General features: G+C 38.6%; 1 protein-coding gene across 1 annotated transcript in view; it reads left to right on the plus strand.

The window, feature by feature from the left end:
- SKAP2 (src kinase associated phosphoprotein 2) overlaps positions 1-23,980 on the plus strand; it is a 152,337-nt gene that overhangs the window by 103,116 nt on the left and 25,241 nt on the right. Inside the window, exons 8-10 of the mRNA XM_074984596.1 lie at positions 106-169; positions 727-837; positions 21,125-21,199. Of these exons, the coding sequence (XP_074840697.1) occupies positions 106-169; positions 727-837; positions 21,125-21,199 (250 nt within the window). The remainder of the gene's footprint in view (positions 1-105; positions 170-726; positions 838-21,124; positions 21,200-23,980) is intronic.

Raw genomic sequence — 23,980 nt, forward strand, 5'->3', positions numbered from 1 at the left:
CCTTGAAGAAGTGACAAGAATGCTACATTCCCTTCCATTACTAAAGTGGTATTGGTTATATTTATGTTCCCATTATAAGTATTATTCATATTATGTTTATTGTAGTTTACAGCAGCTACTTCCAAAGAAGCGGAGGAATGGATACAAGAAATCAAATTTGTACTACAAGGTAAGTCAGTCAGTGAAACAATAGTCTTTGTTTTTAATAGTGCTTATTAATAATAGCTTTATTTACTAACAGATGTACAATATGTGCAAAATGCAGAAAAAACATTTTTAAATCCAGGTTTCAGACAGCACATGCTGTCTGTCAGCTGTATTGTGTTTCTTACATTCATTTTTTTCTTCTCCAAGACTCTGTTTTTCCATATATTCTATATATTTTAAAACTCTTTGTAGATGGTTCTATCCCTCTGCCTCTTGGAGAATCTGATGGCCATAAAGCATTTTAAATGGCACTTAAAAGAATACCACAATTTAACTGAACTATCATTTTCTTCCATTGGTGTTTATCTTAAAGATCTTTTCTAATCCCCAAAAGCCAAAGTAGTTACTATACTTTTCTTCTGCAAGGACCCACAAAAGTAATTCTATGGGCAGTAGCATTTGTTCTCAAGATTGAGTGAAACTCTTCTTATAACAGTGTGCTGCGTGCTGCATAAATATCGATTTAGGCTCGTGTTGGTATTCTTGTATATGCTAATTTTCTAAACTGCTCTTGAATAGATTTGGGTTCTAATGTCATTCCTGAGGAGGAAGAATATGATGACGTTGATCAAGTTTCTCCTCCAGTCAACACTGGACCAATAGATGATGACATTTATGAAGAACTTCCAGGTATTTCTGAGGTTTTATAAGACTAGAGAGATCTGCTGTGTTTTGAGAGAAGTTCAGTTTCAGGTCTGGAGTGTAGTGAGTGGCTAAATACTCAGATGCATGTAGAAGCCTTTATATATTGAATTGCAGTGTTCTACTATAGTAATTAAAGGAATAAGCTCCCTTCACCATATGTGAGTGAGGACACTTCTGTCTTGGTTGAGTCAGGATATCAAAATCAGATGAAAAAGTAAAAATAGTCTTGTGGGAATTTTGGCTCATTAGCATTGTCTCTGCTACGTAATTTTTAAATTAAAAAATTGGCTTGTCTTCCAGCTTTTTCCACCAACCTGCCCATCATTTTTTCTTTATTCATTTTGCTGTTCTCATTAACCAGAGGTTCTCCATGTACTCCATATGCCATCAGCTTCTGTCTAATATATGATCTCGTAAGCCATTGCAAAAGTGCAATGTGTTGGGTTGGGAAGGTGTGGTGAAGAGCTGTAAATAAAAGCACTGGGAAGCTTGACTTTGTTTTTTCATGCCATCCAGGAGGAATCTTGATTATACAGTGATTTCTTACTCTTGTTCTTCAGACATGGTCAAGCGTTCACTCCTCTCAATAATCAAATGTAAATCTCATAAAATTTTCTCTTGGCAATAGGCCTTGGAGTTTATTACAGACAGTAAAATAGCAGGAAGGCATGTGTTTTATTCTCGTTTGTTTTAGGAAGCTGTCTGAAAATCAGTTATTCAATTGTTATGTGTAAAAATAACATTTTAAAGCAAATAATGACAATATTCAAGTCATTTTATATTCAATAATACAAGATAGAATTCTGTATCTTTGACTATATTGAGAGGAAGCACTCCTTTCAACCAGTAACTTGGCGGAAAAGATAAATGGGACACAGACGTAGCTTCCTCTATTTGTTTTCATATTGAGCGTTTTTTCTAATAGATAAAATAAAGTTCAGTGGCACACTTGGTAAATTGTGCATTTCTGATTAAGTGTGAAGTGTATGTCAATGAAATACAAGAGCAGATAATTCTGGAAGTAGATAATAATGTTTATTGTGCCTTTGTGAAAGGGTAGAAGGACTCCTGCATATTTAGAAAAGCTCTAGAGACGGTCTAGTGGAGCACCTGAAAGGGCATAATTTTCCATATATGTGAGTAGGAGTTAAAATGCAGAGTTGATCACCTGGATAGATCCTGTCCTTATTTGGAATGTCGTTGTGTGCATGGAATGCCCTGAAAAATGAAAAATTACCTACAGTGAATTTAAAGTCCAAAGCCATGAGGTCAAAACATCAGCTGCTTTGGGCCCAGTCCTGCCACTTGCTCTGTGATTTGGGTATTCAGCACCTTTGCAGGAGACGGTCCTGTATGTTTGCTTATACCTTTCACAAATTCATTTTTCCTTAAATATTTAACTTCTAAAGTATTTCGCAGTTTTCAACCAATAAACAGTGCTGTACTAGCAGTGGTCATAGCTTGAATGAATGGAACTGGAAAGTATGTTGAGAGCCAGGAGTTACCAAATATATGTTCATGTTAATCATATAATCATAGAATACTAGAACTGGAAGGGACCTTGAAATTAATTAATAGATGGTGTTTGGTCCTGCTATGAGGTCAGGGAACTGGACTTGATGACTTTTGTATTTAAAGCTGCCTCTTTGTCCAAAGAGGAGATTTTGGTATAGCTTTGAAATGTAGAAATTCATTACTGAAGAAAACAGCATCAGAAATTAGCTGAACAGCTTCAAACCCATAACAGGAGAATAACAGTCTACTAGCCTATCGAAGACTCAGCTTTAAGTTGAATTCAACTTGTAATTTCTGCTGGCAGATGGTGTGGGCTGGTTGGGAGTGAGACAAAAGAGGAAAACTAATCTCTTGATCCATTAACCCACTTTCTTCTTACTTCAATGATGTATAAAAATTCATATTTACCACAGGTTTTCTTGCTTGCTTTAGAAAGAGTATGTTTAATAGATGCTGTGATCATTCAGGTAAAATCAAGATCATTGCTGAAGCCAAATATATGCTAACTTAAAAACCTTCTGTGCAGGAAAAGACACCGTGAACAATTAGAGTAAATACAGTTAAAAAAACCTCTCAATGAAATTGTTTACTGAAGTTAAGCAATTAATAGCCAAATAAATTAACCAATTCCCTATATTTTTGATATGACAAATATGTATTGTAGCTTACAGCTGACTACTTTCAACTTAGCACACGCCTGAAAAAATAACTTGAAGAACATACAGTAAACCTGTGCATCCTAATGTACCAGGACAGCCAAGGTCTTTGGGTCAGTGGAACTTTAAATGACGGAGGGAAATGCTGGCGTATATTAAACAGGCCATGTTTTCAGCTTCCCAACCTGGAGAGCACTGAAGGAAACAGTTTTCAGTTTTAAAACAGCTCTGCTAATATAGCCTACTCTCTCATATTAGGTCAAACTTGGATTAAGCTGGAGTTTAGTTATTTGGCTGATAAAAAAGTGTTTTTTTATTTCCGTGGTGCCTCCATACAGAGAGCAACTCCAATGGTGCATAGGGGATGAAGAGTTGCCATAGCAGGATAACCAGAGTTCCCCACATAAAGAAAATCCCTTGGTGTTGTAAAGCTGACATAGCTGGCTCAATACCACCCATTCTCACCCCTGAACACACCAAGCACAAGAACTATTGTTGAGCAGGCCAGAAGTTGGTAGGTGTAGGCAGAATAGGAGTGTACTGTTTCAGTCGTCTTCAGCCAACGTTGCTGTTGCGCACAGAACTATTCTAGCATGAGTAACTTAGCGCATGACTTAGGCTGCTCTAAGTTACTTTTGGGTTGATACTGTGCACAGATGGGCCATGGATCAGGGGAATGGAAATTTTCCCTCCGCCTCCACTCTGAGTCCATTGCCAAGCAGAACTAATCACACCTTAGATTCTGATTGCTAGTTCTATTTTTGTAGTGTAGGTGAGATTTTGGTCATGTTTTATAACCAAGGTAAGGCAGAACAAGAAGTATTTAGAAGTTTTGTACAGCTCTGAACACAATCCAGGCACTAAAATACTTAATTTTTGGTTGGTTTTTTTGCTTCTGTTTTGGTGATATGTTTAGGTGCTTCATCTAACACCTTACCAATGAAACTATTGTTGAACCAGTGTTTGATACTCTGTAAGAAAGCAGGTAACATTGAATCTGTGCTTTAATCATTGTTTGGAACATCTGTTTATTCATAAAAGTTTAATTTCCCAGGCTACTATCCTGCCTAGGAAAGTAGCTAAGCTTGGTATCCTCCTGCTGCAATCTTTTTTCGATGTAGAGCTGCGTGGGTCTCAGGATATATCTGTACTGACCACGGAAGATTGACTGCATGCGTGAAACAGTGCATTCCGGGGTCAGCTTCAACCTTGGAACTCCTCACAAGCCACGAGGATTAAGGAAGGTCGATGGGAGGAGTACTTCCGTCAACCTTTTGCCATGAAGACAGGCATGGGAGTTGACAGCTGAAAAGTCGATTTTTAGGTATGCAACTGGCATACCTAAAATAGTGTTATCAACCATTGACCTTCAGGGTGAGTGTAGACACAGGCTCAGAGAAGTAAATGACATTTGATGATGCTATGTTGCAATCCACCATCTGTAAGCATAGCGGAATCAAAACTTAAAACATGACCTTTGTTCTGTCTACATATGAGGAGAAACATGTCATGACTACATAGCTGTGACAGCGAGTAAGGTTCATCTGTTGTTTCATGAACCAGGACTTCTCCCTTATAGTTGTTTTTCATTTCCTTTTTCATTTCCTTTCTCTAAGAGCTAATATTGGAGGATTTGACAACAACAACAGTTAATGAAACCTTGTCGTAAGTCCAGCCCTCTGTTTTAAGTTCTCAAGATAAGTTCTCACTGACAGTTAGCTTTGTGCTCTGTGCTGATTTTGGTGGGAGTTGCATGGCTAAAAGCATACATGTGCCTTTGAAAACACAGAGGTTAATGTCAAGAAGTTCCAGTCATGGACTAATGAGTTCCCAAGTTTAAGACGACAGTGATCTTGTCTTCGTACTATTTCAAATTGGGTCTGAGATTTTTTTCACTTCCTGAGCTCACATATTGTATGCTCACAGTTAAACTGTTATAATTCTTTCCACCAGTAGCTGATTTTCAGCAGTGGCTGAAGTGATTTCTGAATATAAATAGTAAATCATGTTGTGAAGTGTTTGGAATATTTGGAGGTGAAAAGGGCAAATGTAAAATCATTATCATTCTGGAGATTAGAAATGCAGGGGAGTTTTAGAAAACGCTTCTAGGGCATATTCTGATCAATTTCAGTTGATATAGATAGCAAGTGTGTATGCAAAAGGAAATCTTTCTTGGAAAACAAATCAGTGAAGACGGATAATCACCTAAAAGCAATCCTGTTAAACTAGATCTCAGTGAGGAAATTAAGATGTTTACTTGTTTTGTAGATATTACGTTATTATTGTATGTGGGAAATTTGCACCCTTTCATCTCCAAAAAGTAAATTACATTTACTATCTTTTTTCAAAATATTTTATTGTGGTTGCAAACAGTAAAATTAACATTACATTTATATGAGAAATAAGAAGAATGGTGAAGAGGTGGTCATATGGCTTAGAAGCATAAAATACACAGAAACATTGAAAAGCAGTTGTAAATTTCATATTGATAGAGAATAGTAAAGAATTTTTGTGTGAGGTGTATGAATGCTTGGTTAGGAATGCATAATTTTCTGGAAACTACATATCTAATGTCAGATGTGTCTGTAGTGTGCGTATTGGATTTGTCATCACATGAATGCATTTGAATCCCAAATGTCATCAATGTCCCAAATGTCAGAGTGAATCTCTTGAGTGTGTTGGTGACACTTTGTATTTTGGGGCAGTATTTTCATGAGTTTTTTGTTGTTCCTGTTTTTTAATTTTACCCTCCTTGGTGTGCGCTCAGTGTGTGTTTTCTAGCAGTTGTTGAATGTTTGTGGGTCTAGAAGAGCCGTATGCTAAAATGAATTTAAAGTCTATGGATTCAGGAAAAGTTAAGAGCCTTAATTCTGTGTTTTATCTCTTTTTCTTGGTAAGCACCTCGACTAGAGTCTTAGCTATTAGCTGAGGATGATATCTTTTCTTTATCTTACCTTGGTGTTAGATGGTGGACTTTAATGGTTCTTCTTTTTCCATTCTTCCCATTTGGCTGAGAGGATGGAAGAGAGTCAGCAGCTAAAATTCTGGTGGGTCATTCAGACAATGCAAAGATTCTCTCCTGCTTCTTGCTAGGAGATGTGCTGCTTAGACAGGGCCCTAAATTCTATCATGTGCCCTTGGGATACCCTTGCAGAGTTCGATATTGAAAAATGCTCCCGAGAAGCATGACTTTGTTTCAGTCTGCTGTGCTTGTCAGAGATGCACCCAAAGCCAAAATGTTAGCAACAGATGGCATTTGGTATGACCATAATATCGTAAAACTTGTAACGTTTTTTTGAGTTTGTGTACACTCATCCCTCGCTATATGAGCACAGTTGGTTCCCAAATTTCTGCTCATAGGCGAAAACTCATGAGTGACACTAAATTCCCATTAAAATGCATGTAAAAGTCTCCGATTTGTTCCAAGTGCTTGTAACTTAACATAAACCAGTTCAGTGTAGGTACTCCTCTGCTGTATTTGAATAGTTTGGCACCAGAAATAGGATGTGGTGTATGTATGTAGAGCAAGGATTCCCAGCCAACGGGTTGGCACCCAAACATGGATCACCATTAGGTTTGTTAAAGGTTGCCAGCTGGGCAGTTCTAAGCTGCATGTGGCTGTTTAAAGAAGCCATTTGCAGTTTCTTAACACTGCTGCCTCATGCAGATGTCTAAAAGATATGCTAAAGAAAACAATTCACCAAATTGCATCCACACAATTTGTGATATCGCCCCTAGTCTGCCTACCAAACTTTGTTTTTTAACTGAACATGGAACATGAAGATCATGGACACATGTCCAGTCTAGTAATGCTGTCTGCCCATCCTGCACACCTGCCATGGCTCATTTGCACTCCAAAGCATAGCAATGGCTCTTATTACCCCTTGATGGAAACTCCATACAGCTAAATTGAATTGTCTGCTTCTTATTACTTTGAAAATGCTTTTGTAAAGCTGTAGTTTTTATTTTGATCCACTTATGAATTTTACCCTTTCCAATCTTGAATTTTTCCTGTTTCATATTTCGAGAGTATTAAGTCAAGTTGTCCGTATCCTATAACAATCACCGAACTCAGGCTACATCTACACTTATCATAGAGGATTGACTGCTCCAGGTTGATCTTCTGGGGTACCTTTTTGCACAAGCACAAAATGGCATGTTCCAGGTTCAGTGTCGATCCTGGAACTTCTTTTGAGTCTCATGGTATTAAGGAAGGTCAATAGGAGGAGCGCTCCTGCCGACCTTCTGCCATGAAGACAGGCACAGAAGTCGACAGCTGCAAAGTCAATTTTTGGTACACAATTAGTGTACAAAAATTGCATAGCAGCAGTCTACCTTCCCAATAAGTGTAGATGTAGCCTCAAAGTGATTAATTTCTAACTCCACAGTAAATTAAATACGTGCATGTTTAAGTAAGAGTTCTTCTTCATTCTACTGACTCGCATGTAAAACTCACTTTGGCTTCAAAGTTTCATGCATAAAAAATAATGGTACTTGGCTCATCCCTCTGAACAACTGCTAGTCAGGTAAGTTCGTGAAGGAAGAAGAATACATAGCTGTGATCAGTTTGAAGTGCTGAATTTTATGACAGTATTTGAATAGTAATAAAAACAAAAAACCACAATGTTATATAAAATCTACATTATCTGTTGGCATATTCAAGCTTGTTTACTTAAAATGTGAAGGTTTAGGCTTGCATGTGTAAAAGGAAGCTACTTCAAATCATATAATTTGATGCTTAAGAAAATCTTTCAAAACCAAATTAACACGCATCACATACACACAAATTCACTTTTTAGTGAAATAAGGTATTTTATTTTCAGCATTGATCAATCACTCTTTTTACTACTTCCTCTGAACCTGCATTAAAGGACTTTTGACACTCTTGATTTGTAAAACCAGTATGATGTGAATGCTATGTGACAGAAGTTATTTGTTATTAAGAGATAGAATCCCATCTTGGAGGAGCTTGTCATCCTGGAGAGGCACAATCACACAAAGTAATTTTACTTGTATCATAGCTTTTTCACTGTTGACTACATTTTTGACAGTGGGCTTTATGTTAAATATTAACAGCATGTTGCTTATGCATGAACATCTTCAGAGGGTTACAGACCTAAAGTTCCCTCTTATGAAAGCAAAGTAGTTTTCTTTGCATCACTATCCATATCTAATTAAAAAGCAATGGTAAATTGTTTTAGATTAGCAGGTCACAGTACGAGGTCTATTATACATGTATTTATGATAGTAGAGATTCTGGGCCCACTTGGCTATGCTTGTGTATCACTATGATGATCATGTTATAAATATCTAGCTAAATCTAGGAGTCAATAATCTTTATAGTTTTGAATTAAGGAGTGCAAGGTCAGGCTGTTAGAACCACTGAATCCTGTTACAAAACAATTCATTCCTATAGCTGCTTTGTGATATCCTTGTTCAGCCTTCCTGGCTTCCGTAAGGTGGGAAGCAGCTGACCCATCTGGGTGCTCCCATAAGAACCAGTAGTGTGGACCACAAAGTCCGTCTTCCCCACCCATGAAATGTCCCCAGTCCTGATGAATTATTAGCATAAATCCTCTTCTCAAGTCTCTCCCCCTTTCCAGTAAATGTCTAGTTCTCTTCAGGAGTGTCACCACTCCCACCCTTCTTCCTCTCGCACCCTTTAAACCTAAGGAATTAAGTCAAGCAAAACACAATCAATAAACAGGAAGGTTTCAACCAATTCTGTCTATTTTAAATATAATTTTAAAATGTAGAGCTCATGGGTCCCTTTTGAACTCTCACATTTAAGGGGTTAGTGAGTAAAAAAGCACAATGTAAGATTGATTTTCACAGGGTTGAAAGAAGAAGTCAGATGTACTGATATTCATGAGCCACTGCCACCAACTTGTCTCTATCCATTTTTAGAATATTATTCTTCATTTGTCCTCTGGCACTGTCAACTCCTAAAGGACAGCGAGAAAAGAAATGATTAACAAAATCTTAACTTTCCAAATAGTTTAATACGTATGCATGCTGATCCTTGATTAATGGCAGTCACATTTCCAAAATAGGGAGCATACTTGTCCTCTCATTCAAAATCCAGAGTAGAGGGATCCAATCCTAGAATTTTCAAAAAACACAACAAAAAAAATTAATAAACATTCAGATAACTACCATGAGGGCCTGATTGTGAAATGGCACCAAGGTTGAATATCTCATGGCAAATGCAATAGATGACTGGATCAGCTCAGGATTTCATGCTTCCCATGATACACATAGGGTTAACTGAGGTGATGTCTCAGTTAATTCACACAGCTGATTGCATTCAGGCTGTGGCATATGGAAAGGGATTGGAGATTGGGGAAATGGGGAGCCCTTTTTTTTTCCATCATCGGCCAACCCTTGCCACCTTTTGATTTGAAGGCAGATCACAGCTTTTCCTCATGGGAAAAAGGCCTTTTTTGGTGGTCTGCTTTTGGAGGCTAATGGAACCTTAAGACTTCTAGATGGCACTGACTGACAAGGTTCAGCCAACAGACCACTGTTCGGGGTGCTGATGGGTTTAGAGAATAGATTGTTTTCTTTCATTATTTATACAATGATCCCCAAAGTCCTTCTCTAACAGAGACAATGGACACTGAGGCTAAGTCTATGCTAGGGAAATAAGTCGATTACAGATACACAATTCTAGCTATGGCATTTGCGTAGCTAGAATAGAAGTATTGGAATCTACTTATTTCCATGGTATAGACCTTACCTCTATACTCTCCTGTCGACTTCCCTTACTCCATGTGATAGTGTGGAGTAGAGGGGATGCCAGACTCCTGTACCAGATGCGCAAAATTGCACTCTGGAAGATCAACCCTAATTGGGTCAGTCTTCCCAGAAGTATAGCCATACCCTGAGGGATTACCAAATTAATTCCCATGATGACTTAGAAGACTTAGAAGGTCTTTGTTTTTTTCCTTTTGTTGAAGAACCTATAAACTGGTATTTGTCTATTAAGAAATGTGAATTAAGATTCTCCTATTGCTGAATTTCCCATATTTTTAACATGTTGAAAAAATTAAAAAGATGCCTTCAGCTATAATATATAGGCAGAAGATGAACACATCACATTTTTTATAGGATTTGGTACATTCTAAAGCATTAGCTGTAGTAAGATCTAGGAAGTATGTATGGGAAGTCAGGGGAAAGCATAACAATATTTTGTGGGGCACTATAATAGAATTATTATGCTGCACACACAAAAAATCCGGTCTCTGCTCATTGATTTTTCCATTCATTGTGCACTTTGCCATTATTGTAATATTCTGGTGGTTTATTTTGTCATTTAAGATAGATAAAAGATTTTAGTATAATTAGCTTCATGTAATTTGGTGATGTTGGCTTTAAACAACAAAAAGGACATGTTGGTGCCATTAAAATACCCCCAGAATGCATATTATTGTTCCTTTTTCCATCGTATTATCAGGGGTCTATACAGAGAATGCGACGTGAGAGTTGCTTGAACATTTTAAAGCAATTGTAGCATCCAAGAATCAGACTTTTCCTAGAGAAACATGCCAAAAATTGTACTGGTTCCTTTCGCTAAAGTGAGCTTTGCTGAAATCATTTGCCTTGTTTTCGTCTGAATCCAGATATGAAGTAAAAAGGACAGACTATGTAAATTGGAATAAATTAACCCTAAAAATTACTGTTGAGGAAATGCTGTTCTTTAAACAAGCTGTTTTCAGTTTAATTTTGGGTTGTAATATGTGAAGTGACAGTTATTTTGTTATTTTCACAGTTATTTTATTCTAAGGAATGGCTTTTAATCTAAGAGCTTATAAATACATATGGGACACTTTAAATTATGTATAAAGACTTTCTTCCCTGTATAACTAGTACAGATTTAAGCCACAGAAGTGTAACCTGTGTATGTCTATCAGGTAACTTTAGTGATAATGCACTGCATTGTTTCTTTGCATACAAGATTGCTATATAAAGATAATTTATATTATTACATGGCAATAATTTATTATGTAATAAATATAAATAATTTACTATCAAGGTTTATAGAACATTATGTTGAACATTTAAACCATTTTAATGTCTGGGACAAAATAGGTTTAAAATCTTGGCCTCCTTTCCTTTTCAGGAAATAGGTCTATATCTCAATTAGAGGACTTTCCTAAAAACTTCCCTAGAAACAGGAAGAACTTACATATTTCAGCTGGGTTCCTCATAAAATAGGAACATTTTTCTAACTGTGTAAACAGTTTGCTAAAAAAAAAATCTTGTCTGGTAAATCTGTAATTTTGCCAGTTGTCTAGACACTACATGTGCAATTTGAAGCTCAAAGATGATTTTAGAGATGGGGCCAAAATCGCATTTTCTTTGAAAAGTGAAATAAAACCTTAACTTCAGAGAAGGTGTCATACTATTTTAAAAGCTTGGACAAAGTCAAGTGGGCAAAATTTTCAAAAACACCTTAGTCAGTTCACAATGGAACAAGAATGTGACTTCAGCTTCCAAGACACTGAGGGCTTGTCTACACTACCACCTTCCTTCGAAGGAGGGACGGTAATTAGGATGTTGGGAGCTTACTAATGAAGTGCTGCCATGCAAATTCCCCCCTGTGACAACTTTGAAGTACCGGCACACGTCTAGCCGTGGTTCATCCGCTGGTAGTTCAAAGTGCTGGGGCAACTTCGAAGTCCCATTACTCCTCAAAATTTTGTTCAAAGTTTAAAACTTTGAAGTTGCCGCAGGGCGAATTTGCTTAATGAAGTGCTGCCTATGCACAACAGCACTTCATTAGTAAACTCCCAACAACCTAATTACCATCCTTCTTTCGAAGGAAGATGGTAGTGTAGACAGGCCCTTAGATGCTTTAGAAAATTTTTCCTGAATGAGGACTGGACTGTTCATTATATTATGAATTAAGAATATTTTGTTCAGGTTTTGCAACAGTTAATTTCAGGCAGTCTAAAGGGAGAAAAATCTTTGCACAAATCAATCAATGAACAAAGTCTAGTGACCAGGAAGACTTAAGTGGATGGCCTATTTTAGAGTATGTCTGCTCTCTAATTTCTGTTCCATGGTAAAATATTATTATTACATCCCTGAGTAAGCTTGCTTATGTCTTCACTCATGAGAATAATAACTATTCTCAAGGCTTTCTCTCTAGGGAATATAACAATAAAAACAAAACCCAGCCCATACTTATGCGATGTGTATTACAGTTTGGCATTATTTATGCTGGATTTTACTGTTAATGTAATTAAATTAATTTATTTAAAAATTATTTTTTTATTATGTCAAAGAATTTCCACACAACTTTAAAAATAGGCTGTCCCTCAGCCCCCACCCTCAATGTGTCTTTCCATGCCTTACTATCGATTGCACCACATTTTGAGCAGAAGGGTCATATCCGGTTTGTTTTGGGGAAGGTGACTGTCTCTTTGATAGGTGGAGAGATACAGAACCAGTCAGCTTGACTGGAAAGGGGAGAGGTTACCTAAGCATAAGCCAGGTGGGTGGTGAACTCTTACCTGAATCGCACACTGTTCCACCCATGGAAGTGGAGAAATATGAGGTTTGGTTAGAATCCCCTATGTCACTCCTTTCTTGGAGGACAAGGAAGGACTTTTCCGTTACTGTCAGTTGGGCCAAGGTAAAGGGGTTGGTTGTTTGTTTATTTATTTATTTATTTATTTATTCCACTTTCTCCACAATAGGTACACGGGTTGGGTACTTAGGTGGTGTGAATGTGGAAGGGGAGCTAGGCTATGGTATTACATCTCATTAGGTAAATGGGGAATGTCCAGTGCAGATGCTCCATCGGGAAGGGATACAATGGTCAGATAAAGAGACTGGTAAAAGATTTCAAGGAGGTATTCTCTAAGGCTCTAGAAACAGGTGAGTTTGGGGCCTATGTTTCATCTAAGCTGTGTGGCCATGCAGCAGCCAATTAAGTGTCACACAAACACGGCTACAGTGGAGAGAGGTTCTTCTCCCACCTCCAGATCCAACCCAGTCCAGCCAAAGACCTGCCACAGTCATCGGAGAGCTGTTCCTTCCATGGCCCCAACTCAGCCTGCTGCTGCTGTGGGAGAGGCACCTATCTCACATCTCCATCCCCAGAGCTGCTGTGGCAGGGAGAGGTGTCCCATCCTCCCAGCCCAAGTGCTTCTGCAGGGAGACAGAGGTGAGGTGAGTCCTCTATCCCCTTTGCAGCCCCAGGTCTGCCTACATCCCAAACACCTCATGCTCAGCCCCGCCCCTGCCCCAGATCCCGCACCCTAGCTGGATCCCCTGAACTTTTCAGCCACAGCCCTGACACATGAACTTTGTTATGTGCACTAATATGGAAGTGCTGTGTCCTAATTAAGCTGTACCCAGTGTCTCCTGCCCTGCTTCAGGTATAGTTGGACAATAGCACGTCCAGAATATTTTAGATAATGTTATTACCTATATTGGTGTGATTTTTTTACCTATTTTAATTTTTAACACTAAATTGGATGTCTTTACATGGAGAGAGAAAAGTGAGTGGTGATGTTTGTTTATAGATCAGAGTTGTGGTTTGTTTGTTTGTTTTACTTTTTAGTGGGATGGAATTGTACACCAAAGTGGAGTTGTAACGTTTTAACAGTGTCACGTGTAGCTCTACTGAAGGTTGGCTGTTTACAGATAGAACTTCAGAGCAGGCAGCTAAAGTAAGGTAATCTCAGCGTATTCATCATGTATATCATGAAGTCTCCATACCTCTGTGCACCGATGGTCAGCTCCCCGACCCCCATTGCCATATTTTGCACATAGTGTTGTTGTGCCTTGTAGACAGAGCAACTTTCATTCCTCATCCACAACCCTTCTGTCTGACAAATGAATAGTGCTGACAGGATTTGAACAGTTTGCTCTGTGACCAGTTTGGTTGTGATTACAAAATGGTGCAGTGGTAGAAAAGGAAGGGGAAGTATTGTTGGGAAAACAAGTATTCAGACATCAGTCAAATAAATATATGGTAGCATGTGTCCAGATTTCCTGAAAACATTTAAAAATCATATTTAACCAAGAAGACACAGACAGTATTGAGTGAAACAGTGCACCACCTCAAAGCAACCCTGGAAGTTTTCTCAAAAAATAAGAAACAGCTATTTTAAAATTTTCTCTGAATTTCACATTTGAGAAAATAGCTGTTTCTACACCTTTCCCCTTCTTCCCCTATTCCTTTGCCCACAGAGAGAATGTGTAAGCCCTGAGCCTTGTAAGCTTTGTATTTCCCCTGCTCCCTGACTCTCAGAAACACATTTCACAGGAGGACACTTACACCTTGACCTTTTGATAGGGTGAGGCTCCCTGATAAGCTAGTGAATGATCATGTAGTAGCAGTCTGTTCATAAACATGTTCTTAGTGTACATCTCCCCCATCCTCCCTCATGTGGAGGAAGACAGCAGGTGAAAAACAGCATGTGAAAGTGCATGAAAATACAATGGCTTTCACTTCTTACAAATTCATTGAAAACATTAATTTTTCATCCATTTCCTCTCCCCCTTGCATTATTTTACTATGTTGTTGCTCTTCTGCTAATGTAAGTATTGTTTTAACCAATGAGTGTACTATTTCATCTACGCGATAAAGCCTAGCTGTTTGATAATGTCTCGCTGTAGACAGCTTCAAGTGTCAGATTTAACTGCACTTAACAGTCTGTGTTATGGTGAGGACTGTGTTGTATGAGATCTTTGTGGGATTCTTTTTCTTAGTTTAACCCAATCTTTGACTGAATAATTCACAAATTTTCCATGTTTGCTTATGTACTTATATTATCCACTCACCATTATTGCGTATCAGTGCTCCACAAACATAAGTGAATTTATGCTTGAAATACCCTATAAAGTAATATTTTTCTTATTATGCCCAACCATTCTGTAGGCTTTGGGGCAAGTAGTTCCCGGCATAAGTCATATTTTAATAGGATCCAGCAACCTTTGTTAGTTTGAGTTTGCAGCTCTTGCAAATCATTTTGCTGAAGATGAATAAAGGCCCACCAAACCTACAGATGTCTTTAGTTTCATGGAGATGTTTTGTGGATTTGAAGGATGAGATTCCTAATCCAACTCTGGCCCTTTTTGGTCTAATTCTGACTGGGGGAGGCTTATAAATGGAGTTACACATCTCATAGAACTGGAAGGAACCTCAGGAGGTCATTAAGTCCAGTCACTTGCCCTCTTAGCGGGACCAAGCACCATCCCTGTGTTGGGGTAGGATGACGCCTGGCTGCAGCGGGAGGCTTGTAGTTATCAGGTGTCTTCCTTTTGTACACCACTGTTAAGGCATCCAGGAAATTTTTGGATATCCCTGGAAATGGTAGTCATGCAGAAGCCTAATGCCAGCTCCTTGCCCCCTTCCCTTTCCCATAGCCTCTCTAGCTGTGGCAGCCACAAGACCCTCTTCCTTCTAGGTGTGCTTTCACAGTGCAAGGTAAGAACCCTTCAAAGTAATGCAGACTAAGCATCAGCTTCTATAGGACAATCTGAGAGGAGAGGGAGAGGATATCTTAGAGATCACCCGTTATTCCAACTTTATTCTTTTCCTAAATGAATTGTACTAATTTCGCAGAATGTAGGGTTAATACCATCTACTGTGTTAAAGCTATTTCTGCTTCCTTCCTTCTTTCCCTGGATTTGAGTTCTCTCTGCTTATGATAGTGCCGGGGGCAGTGGAGAGGAGTATGGGGGGCTTCAGTTTAAGACAAGACAATGGATTTAGCTTGTTTGCATGTGGCTCCCTAATTTTGTTTATTCAAAGCCCCCCAGAACAAAACTGTTTGTAAAAGCTAGACGTAGTGCATAGCTGGGCACACTTATGTTGCTTAGTAGGTTTAAAATCCATCTCTTACAAAGCTGACTCAATTTGTAAAATTAAGTTTATAAGTTGGTGAGAGAAAAGTACTCATTCCTTCCCCATGGCATACATTTACTGTCTTTGTAGAGTTCCTGTTTATCGTTACATGACATCATTTTAAGAAAGGATAGATCCTGGAAAAATTATTCAGTCTTTCTCTAAGAGAATCTCTACAGTAGGACCTTATACCTTTACACACTTTTTGAGCAATTAAACCTTGTCTCCAATTTCATTTGAGTATTTTCTGTGTGTCTTTCTCTTCCTTATGAATACCCTGGTGAAGGCATTATGATTTTTATTAATATGATAATGCAAATATTTGTTTGTGGCTCTTTTTCCAAAGGACACACTTATATGCTTGTAGCCTTTTGTCAGCACTGTGAAATTTCCAAAACATGGATGTATTAGTATGCATTACAGGCATATAAAAGCTTGAATAATATTTAAAAATTAGTTCATGGCAGTATTGTTTTTAAATCGGGACTGATCAAAACATCTCTCAACGATTCGCCTAACAATATGTGATTGGAATAATAACTTTACATGATGTAGAATTCCATGCTGCATGCAGCTGAGAGGCATGTAAATACAAGCTGCTTATTTGCAGGAAGCTTCCAGATTTGCAATATGATTGCTATGGAAACCACATAATGAAAATCTTATAACCATCTGTGTGGTTTGATGGATTTTGCTGCATAGCTGAGCTGTTTTTGTTTACTGTTATTTAAGTGTTGAATGGAATATATTAACCCACAAACTGTGACTATTCTGTGTATTAATTAATATTGTATAATGACAGTGTCTATATAAAATAACACCACACAATCAAATACTTAATAATACTGCTATTAATAAAAGAACGAATGTAAGTGGTTGACTAATACAAGTTTTTGGGGAGAACAGCTGACTTTTTTTACATATTTATCTTGGAGCTTACCAGTTCTCTTGTAGAAATGTATTATGCAAGCTAAACTTCAATGCATTTTTTATATTCGTCTCTTTCAGAAGAACAAAAAGAAAAATCAGTTAGATTCAGTTCTAAAAGCCAGGTACTGTTGAAGTCATTCTGTTAATCTTAAAATCATAAAATCATATGGCATGTAGAACCATTTGTGTTTGAGGAACAGCTCTGGCAAACTGCTCATTGAATCTACAGTGCAAAAATTTAGAATTTAATTATGAAATTTACAGGAATTATTAAAAATAACTTTAATATTTGCAGTTCCTCACTGATCTATTACCAGAAAAAAATCTTTTAGCTTTCTAGTAATGGAGATTTGCTGCAAGTGTGTCTATATCCCAGTCTCTTAAGAGCCTCAGCCTACTGCTGGAGGCCCAGGTGCATTTCTTTGGGACACATACAGAGCTCATCTGGAGCACACAGATTTGATCAGAGCTCCTGTTGATCTAAAGAGAGGAACCTGGGAAATGCTTCTGTTTCTAGCCTGAAGGGTAGAACGGGAGAGGATAGAGGAAAGATTGAACTACAATAATTTTGAAGATCTCTGTGGCTCTGATTTATGAGGCGAGGCTGAGGGATTTAGGTGTATTTAGTCTACACAAGAGAAGAGTGAGGGAGGATTTGATAGCAGCCTTCAGCTATCTTGAAGGGGGGTTCCAAGCAGATCGAGAGATGCTGTTGTCAGTGGTGATAAATTGCAGAACAAGAAGCAATGGTCACAAATTGCAGGTCTAGGTTGGATAGTAGGAAAAATTATTTCACTACGGCTGTGGCCACACTTGGCTAAAACTTCGAAATGGCCATGCAAATGGCCATTTTGAATATTACTAATGAGCCGCTGGATTGAATATTCAGCACCTCATTAGCATTAGGACGCTTCCGGCCATAGCACTTCAAAAGCGCGAGGCTTGGCGCGGCTACATGGGGGTCCTTTTCGAAAGGACCCCACTCCTTTCGAAATCCCCTTATTCCTCTCAGCGGAGGGGAATAAGGGGATTTCGAAATGGGCAGGGTCCTTTCGAAAAGGACCCCCGTGTAGCTGCACCGAGTCGCGCGCTTTCGAAAGCGGTGCTTTCGAAGTGCCGTGGCCGGAAGCGTCCTAGTGCTAATGAGGCGCTAAATATTCAATTCAGTGCCTCATTAGTAATCTTCGAAATAGCCATTTGTATGGCCATTTCGAAGTTTTGTCCAAGTGTGGCCACAGCCTAGGAGGGTGATGAAGTTCTGGAATAGGTTACCTTGATTGGTGGAGAATCTCCATCTCAAGAGGTGTTCAAATCTTTGCTTGACAAAGCCTTGACTGAGATGATTTAGTTGGGAATAAGCCTGCTTTGAGCAGGGGGTTGGACTTGATGACTTCTGAGGTCTCTTCCAACCCTATGATTCTGTCTGAAGCAATATTTTTATAATACATTTATAACACATTGCAACTTTTGTTGTGCTGCTTCTTGTCAGTAATTGATATTGTATGTTATCTATGCTATGCGTTGCTGCAAATATTGCAACATAGTATCTGACCACCAGTGTCTCTAGGAATTTGAGACTCCCATTAGTTGTTCAGGCTTTCTGCATATTTAACACTCCTTCCAGGCTCAAAGTGTAAGAAATTGTATTTAGGAGCTAAAGGTCCTCTGTAAGTTACCAGGAACCAAGTCACTTATGTAAAGCAGTATTTAATTGACATGGAAAACCACTGGGGTTGTGAAGGAATTTGGATTCAGGCTTTTTTTTTTTTCCCCCCTCCTTCTTCTTCTTACTCATAAATTACCAGTCTAGGAAATGACTGTTTTTAAACAATATGATTTCAACTTTCTTTTTAGAGGAGAATTATACTTATTTAAAAACTTTGTGAACCTACAACATACTGTTTACTTTTATAGGTACTCTTTCTTTCTGTGGGAGAACCTCTCAAACCTGCTCTGCTTTTATTTTATTTTATTTTAATTAGAGGGAAGAGAAGAACGCTAACAAAAATTGAGTTCTTAATAGTAAAGAACTGATAGAAAAAGTAGCATTATGGTATGAACATTCCTCAAAAACTAATTCTACAGTATTCAATATCAAGTCTTATTTCTGGCAGTGTATACTATGGGGTCTTTTATCTGGAATTGAGTATTTATAGGAAGGATAGTGTTACGGGAAGAAAAGGTGGCAAAGGGATAATATTGTTTGTAAATGGCACAAAAATGGTTGTTAATCATAGGATGAGGGCCTCCTGGTGCCCTTGAGTGTCTATAAGAATATTTTTTTTCACATTTTTAGCTTTTAGTGTAAGAATACATGCCCCACATGTAATGGTGCTGACAGGATTTGATGCAAGGATGTAGTCAGTCTTGAACAAGTTTAAATGTAGCAGATAGTCTCCCCCGCACCCCACCCCACAAACATATGTGGTGTTCTGTAGCAAAGAGATTTGTCACTTTCTATTGCTTTTTTGTTTTGTTTTGTTTTTTTATGGTCCAAGTCACAAAGTAAGATCTTGGTTATTAGATAAAAACTACTAACAAGCGCAGCAATAATACAGAGCTCCTTGAACAGTAAATCATATAACCTTGTCTCCCATTGTATTGTCTTCGGCAGCCTGTCGACCTAGTCATGCCCATAGACATGCACATATTTAAATTGAAGCATGGGAGTGATCCCACAGAAATCAACATGTCTACTCTTGTACTTAAACATGACCATTTACATGTTTGCAAAATTGAAACCGGAAAGTGTAAGGTGATGTGTCTGAATGAACCTATGCATTTACACGGTTAATAATCCAAAAGAGACAGGATCTCACACGTTCGTACTGAAATTTATCCTCCTCTCCTTCATAGAATGCGATGAAATTCTTACAAAATCTGTTTGTGAAGACCATATTAAAAGTGATGACATTTATGCACAACAATTTAATAAAAGGTCAAACTGCGGGAGTGGGAGCATGTTACTTAAAAGCAATATATTAAACAGCAGCAAAGGATTTAGGCATGCTCAAAGTAAAGCTCTGCTGTGGAAAGTGGTGTCAGTAGTGTATGCATGGATCTATGTTGTCAGGAGGAGGGAGCTATATTGGGGGTGGGATAACTCAGTGGTTAGAGCAGGGGCCTAGTAAACCCTGGGCTGTGAGCTCAGCCCTGGAGGGGGCTTTTCAAATGACTGGCACAGGTTAAATGTAAAAATTAAAAAAAAAAAAAAAAACAACAAAAAATGGTTAGGGATGGTGATATGTTGTGAGTGCAGGGGCTGGACTCAATGACCTTTCAAGGTCCCTTCCAGTTCTATGAGATGTGTCTGCTATGCTGATGATGTTAAGGGTTTCATTTTTAATTCATTTTACTCCTACAGAAAGAAAAGAGCTATGATAGAGGGATTAAAGTCAGTTCCTTTTTATGCATCATCACAGGGTTGTTAAAGGAGTTTATTGTAGTTCCTTTTTTGTCTTTCAATGGAGTGGAGCTTGTGCCTGGGATGAGGGAGGGGAAGAGAAAGGAGGGGGAATACATGTCCCCCATGCTTCCTTCTTTCTAGGCTACAAAATCACCTGCAGGGACTACATTGGGTTCTAGTTCTGTGTTGTCAACAGAACAGGGTTGAGAGGCTAGCTAGTCGCCGTCAGGCTCTCATCTCCTCCCTCCGGAATTCTGGAGGAAAGCATAGTTAATTGGTATTGTCTGAGACATTTAACATGGACTGTTCCCCCCACTTGTCCACAGATTATATAGAACCTCTCCTGCCCATTCTGGTGGTGGTTCCCATGGGAAAGCACAGTAGATGGAGCCACTGGAAACATGGCAGTTAGGCTCCCATTGAGCAGTCAAGAGCCAGTATGGTTGCAGAGAGGCCTCTTATCTCCTGTGGAACCCCCAACATCTTGCAGAGGGATGAGGCAGTGATAGTCACACCCTGCTGATGTAAGAATGAGTAGGAAACCTTGGATTTTCCCTAGCCTGGAATGATAGATGTGGAGGAGGATGGGACCCCAGTTCTGATTGTTCTGGGAGCTGTTCGAGAAAGCAAAGGGGGAGCCCCCACCAGGCATTTTCAGAGTCAAAGATGAATGTAACAGTTTACAACTGAGCTTTTTAAAAACAAGCTACCAGAACTGTTAAAAATAAAACAGAGCCTACCCACCTACTTGTGCAGCAATATGGAAGCAGAAGAGTTTGGCTCCCTGCGTTTGCATTTTAGAGATTATATGTATAATGTGACTGATGAACCATTGTGGGCTATAATTCCCGTCAGTTAATGAGTGCTTTCAACATTTCTTTTGTAATTGTCTCTCTGCAGAGGAAGAAGAGAGTGCTCCTCCAAAGATTGACAAGCCAAAGCACCTGAGCCAAGAGCTCACAAGCAATGTTTCAGGTAATTAAAATGTTTTTCTTTCTTCTCCAAATAGTTCTTTACTTTACTTTTTCCAGTCTTTGCCTTTTGTTGTTGTAAATAATGTTTTCACAGCTCCAAAAAGTTAGCTGTTCAATCTGGGTATTTTATGGCAGTAAAACTGCTTAGTACCATTTAGGATGCATGAAAACCACTTGAGAAGGATTTATAAAGTAAGCCAATTTATACAAGGTATTCCTTCCTGAATTACTTTGTAATGACTCAATTAGCTTTCATTTCTGCACAAAGGAGATTTAGTTGCATAAATTAGCTTATCATCATTGAGGAAGTGTCACAGCTAAAGGACAGTTTATAGATACAACATGCAGTTGCTGTCAAACCTATAAGAATATAATATAGACATCTGTGTATACTTTGTGCTTGAGCAGAACAGACTTCTGCCATTCAGAGACTAACAGGGGACAACAAGTTGCCCAGGGGACTGGCAATGTAGACATCTCTGAAAAGGTCAACTTGACACAGGCTCTGACAATCGACCCAGAGCTCTGTCGTCTTTGATAAAAATCAGATAAACTTAAGACCGCTAATTGATCTGCAGCCTGTTTAAATGTTGGCCATGCATATCTTCATTGCATATGATTATCACAGAAAGCAAATGAATTGGGTAAGAAATGCCACCGTCCAGTGACAGCAGCAAAAAAACCCCCCCGAAACTGAAATAAAAAAACCCCCAAAAAAACAACAAAAAAAATAGGAAAAGGACACAAATGCCCAGGAAGGCTGGGAAGGATATTATTGTCTCTGTCTCAGCTTGGCAAATTGCCCTTGTGCTAATTCTCTCTGAGAATGGAAAAAGTAACTAAATGTACTATGTAAAATCACATGGAAGGACAACTTTTCTTGACTGCAAGACATTTCTAGCTAAGGTAAAAACAAGATATGTCCCTGCCCTGCGGGCACGAACCTTTTGATAAACTATCGCTTATTTGCCCAGAGAGTAGGGAAGACTTGATAAGAAGCAAGACTTTACACCTCTTCATAGCTAAATGTCAGCCAGTGTCAGATTTGCTATGTTGTAACTGAGTCCTGCAATGTAATGTAATCTGGGGTCACCTTCCTCCATCATACAGACTTCACATCACTCTTCCAGTGCTGTCACAATACGGGTGGGTAAGGACTGTGTATGCAGGAAGTAGCTTTGCAGTACTCTTCCTATTGCAACATATGGAGAGGAAATGGGGGCCTGATTTCCTGACCCATACAGGAAAGCAGGAACAGGTTGCAGTAAAAAGTTTTGGTTTGCTTTTCTTGGAAAGGAAATGAGGGCTGGGTCATCAGATGTTGTTAGTATTGTGATCTAATAAAAATGATGTGTAAAGCAACATGACTCAATGAAACTGTAGCATTAGCAGTCACTTAGACATGCCAATAATTATAATACTGGAGCGGGTCAATCTAATTTTGAAGTGAGCAACAGATGTTTGTTGTTCTTTTGAGTCTTTCTTGTCAAAGAAACTTTATAACATCCTGTAGCCCTTTAGTTTAAGAACACAGCAGTCCTCTTTTTTTTATAAGATCAGCTCTGTAAATGTAACTGGGATTCAGTTTCCTTGAAACAAAGCACCATAATAATTCGCCCTGGGCGTGGAATGAATTTCAAGTAATTGTTTTAACATTTGAGCAGAGCAGTGACCTCTGTTCTTCCCTAAACAATTAAATGTATGACACAAGAAGTTTGTTTGCCATTTAGGGCAGTGATTTGACAAGGGGATTTCTAGCTTGCTAGGCATCGGCCCCCATGAACTTCTATCTTACTCAGTGATGTTTGGTGTTTTCCCAATAAATAATACACAGAGAATGTTGAACCTAAATCTCAACAAGCCTCAAGCAGTAGGAGAAAAAAATACTTTCCTTACCATTAGTAACTCATTTTCAGCATTTAACTATGTTTTTCTCTTAATTATCTATTAGAAGTAGTAGGTGTATATTATGGAGAGATGCTTTCCATTATGAGCCCAGCTTTGGCATATCTACTTCTTAACCTTTCCAGAACTAAACCATTCAGTCTGTCATTGAACATAAGGGATCTTCTGTCGGGCTAGAACTTCAGTAGTAAATTTGAAGCAACACAATAGGGGATTTTGGAAATATGAAGCCAAACATTTGAAAAATTCTTATCTTGAAAACTTTCCTGGAACTTTTTGTCTCATCTTAATGCCCCCAAATAGTTTGTCTTCAAACTCTGAATTTGTATCATCTGCTTGTTTTGGTGAAGACTAGTGCCTATAACTATCAAAACCAATTTTAACCTCCATTATTGCTTTCATAAACTCAATAAAATGTGTTGTCTCAATGTAGCTATCTGTGAGTAGGGAGGACCAAGAGAAGTGGCTGAGGGAGACCTCAAGCAGATATTGGATTGAAGAGAGGGGACTGAAAGGACAGGGCTGTGGTGGGGGAAATGTGGGTGGGAGACAGAGAGGGAGGAAATTGGATCCTTCTAGTAGTTGACACCTGCTCCCCAAATATATCTGGTAAAATTGTTTTACCGTGTTTCTTTTTTTATCTGATAATTTTCTTTCCCTGGGGTGGAATGAAAGGGCTTAGGAAAAAGAAAGCATACATTCAGGAACATCAGAACACCTGAAAACTGCAAGATGGTTTGTGTCCTCAAACAATATACCCCATCAGAGCAGAGAGACTGAAAACTGATAAGGGAACTAACTAGACAGCCATACCTTATTATTCTTAAGACTCATTGTACTGTTTATTCTGAACTTCACCTGCCTTGACTACAGTATA

Source organism: Carettochelys insculpta, chromosome 2 (genome assembly GCF_033958435.1).
Source record: "Carettochelys insculpta isolate YL-2023 chromosome 2, ASM3395843v1, whole genome shotgun sequence".
Taxonomy (NCBI): Eukaryota; Metazoa; Chordata; order Testudines; family Carettochelyidae; genus Carettochelys; species Carettochelys insculpta.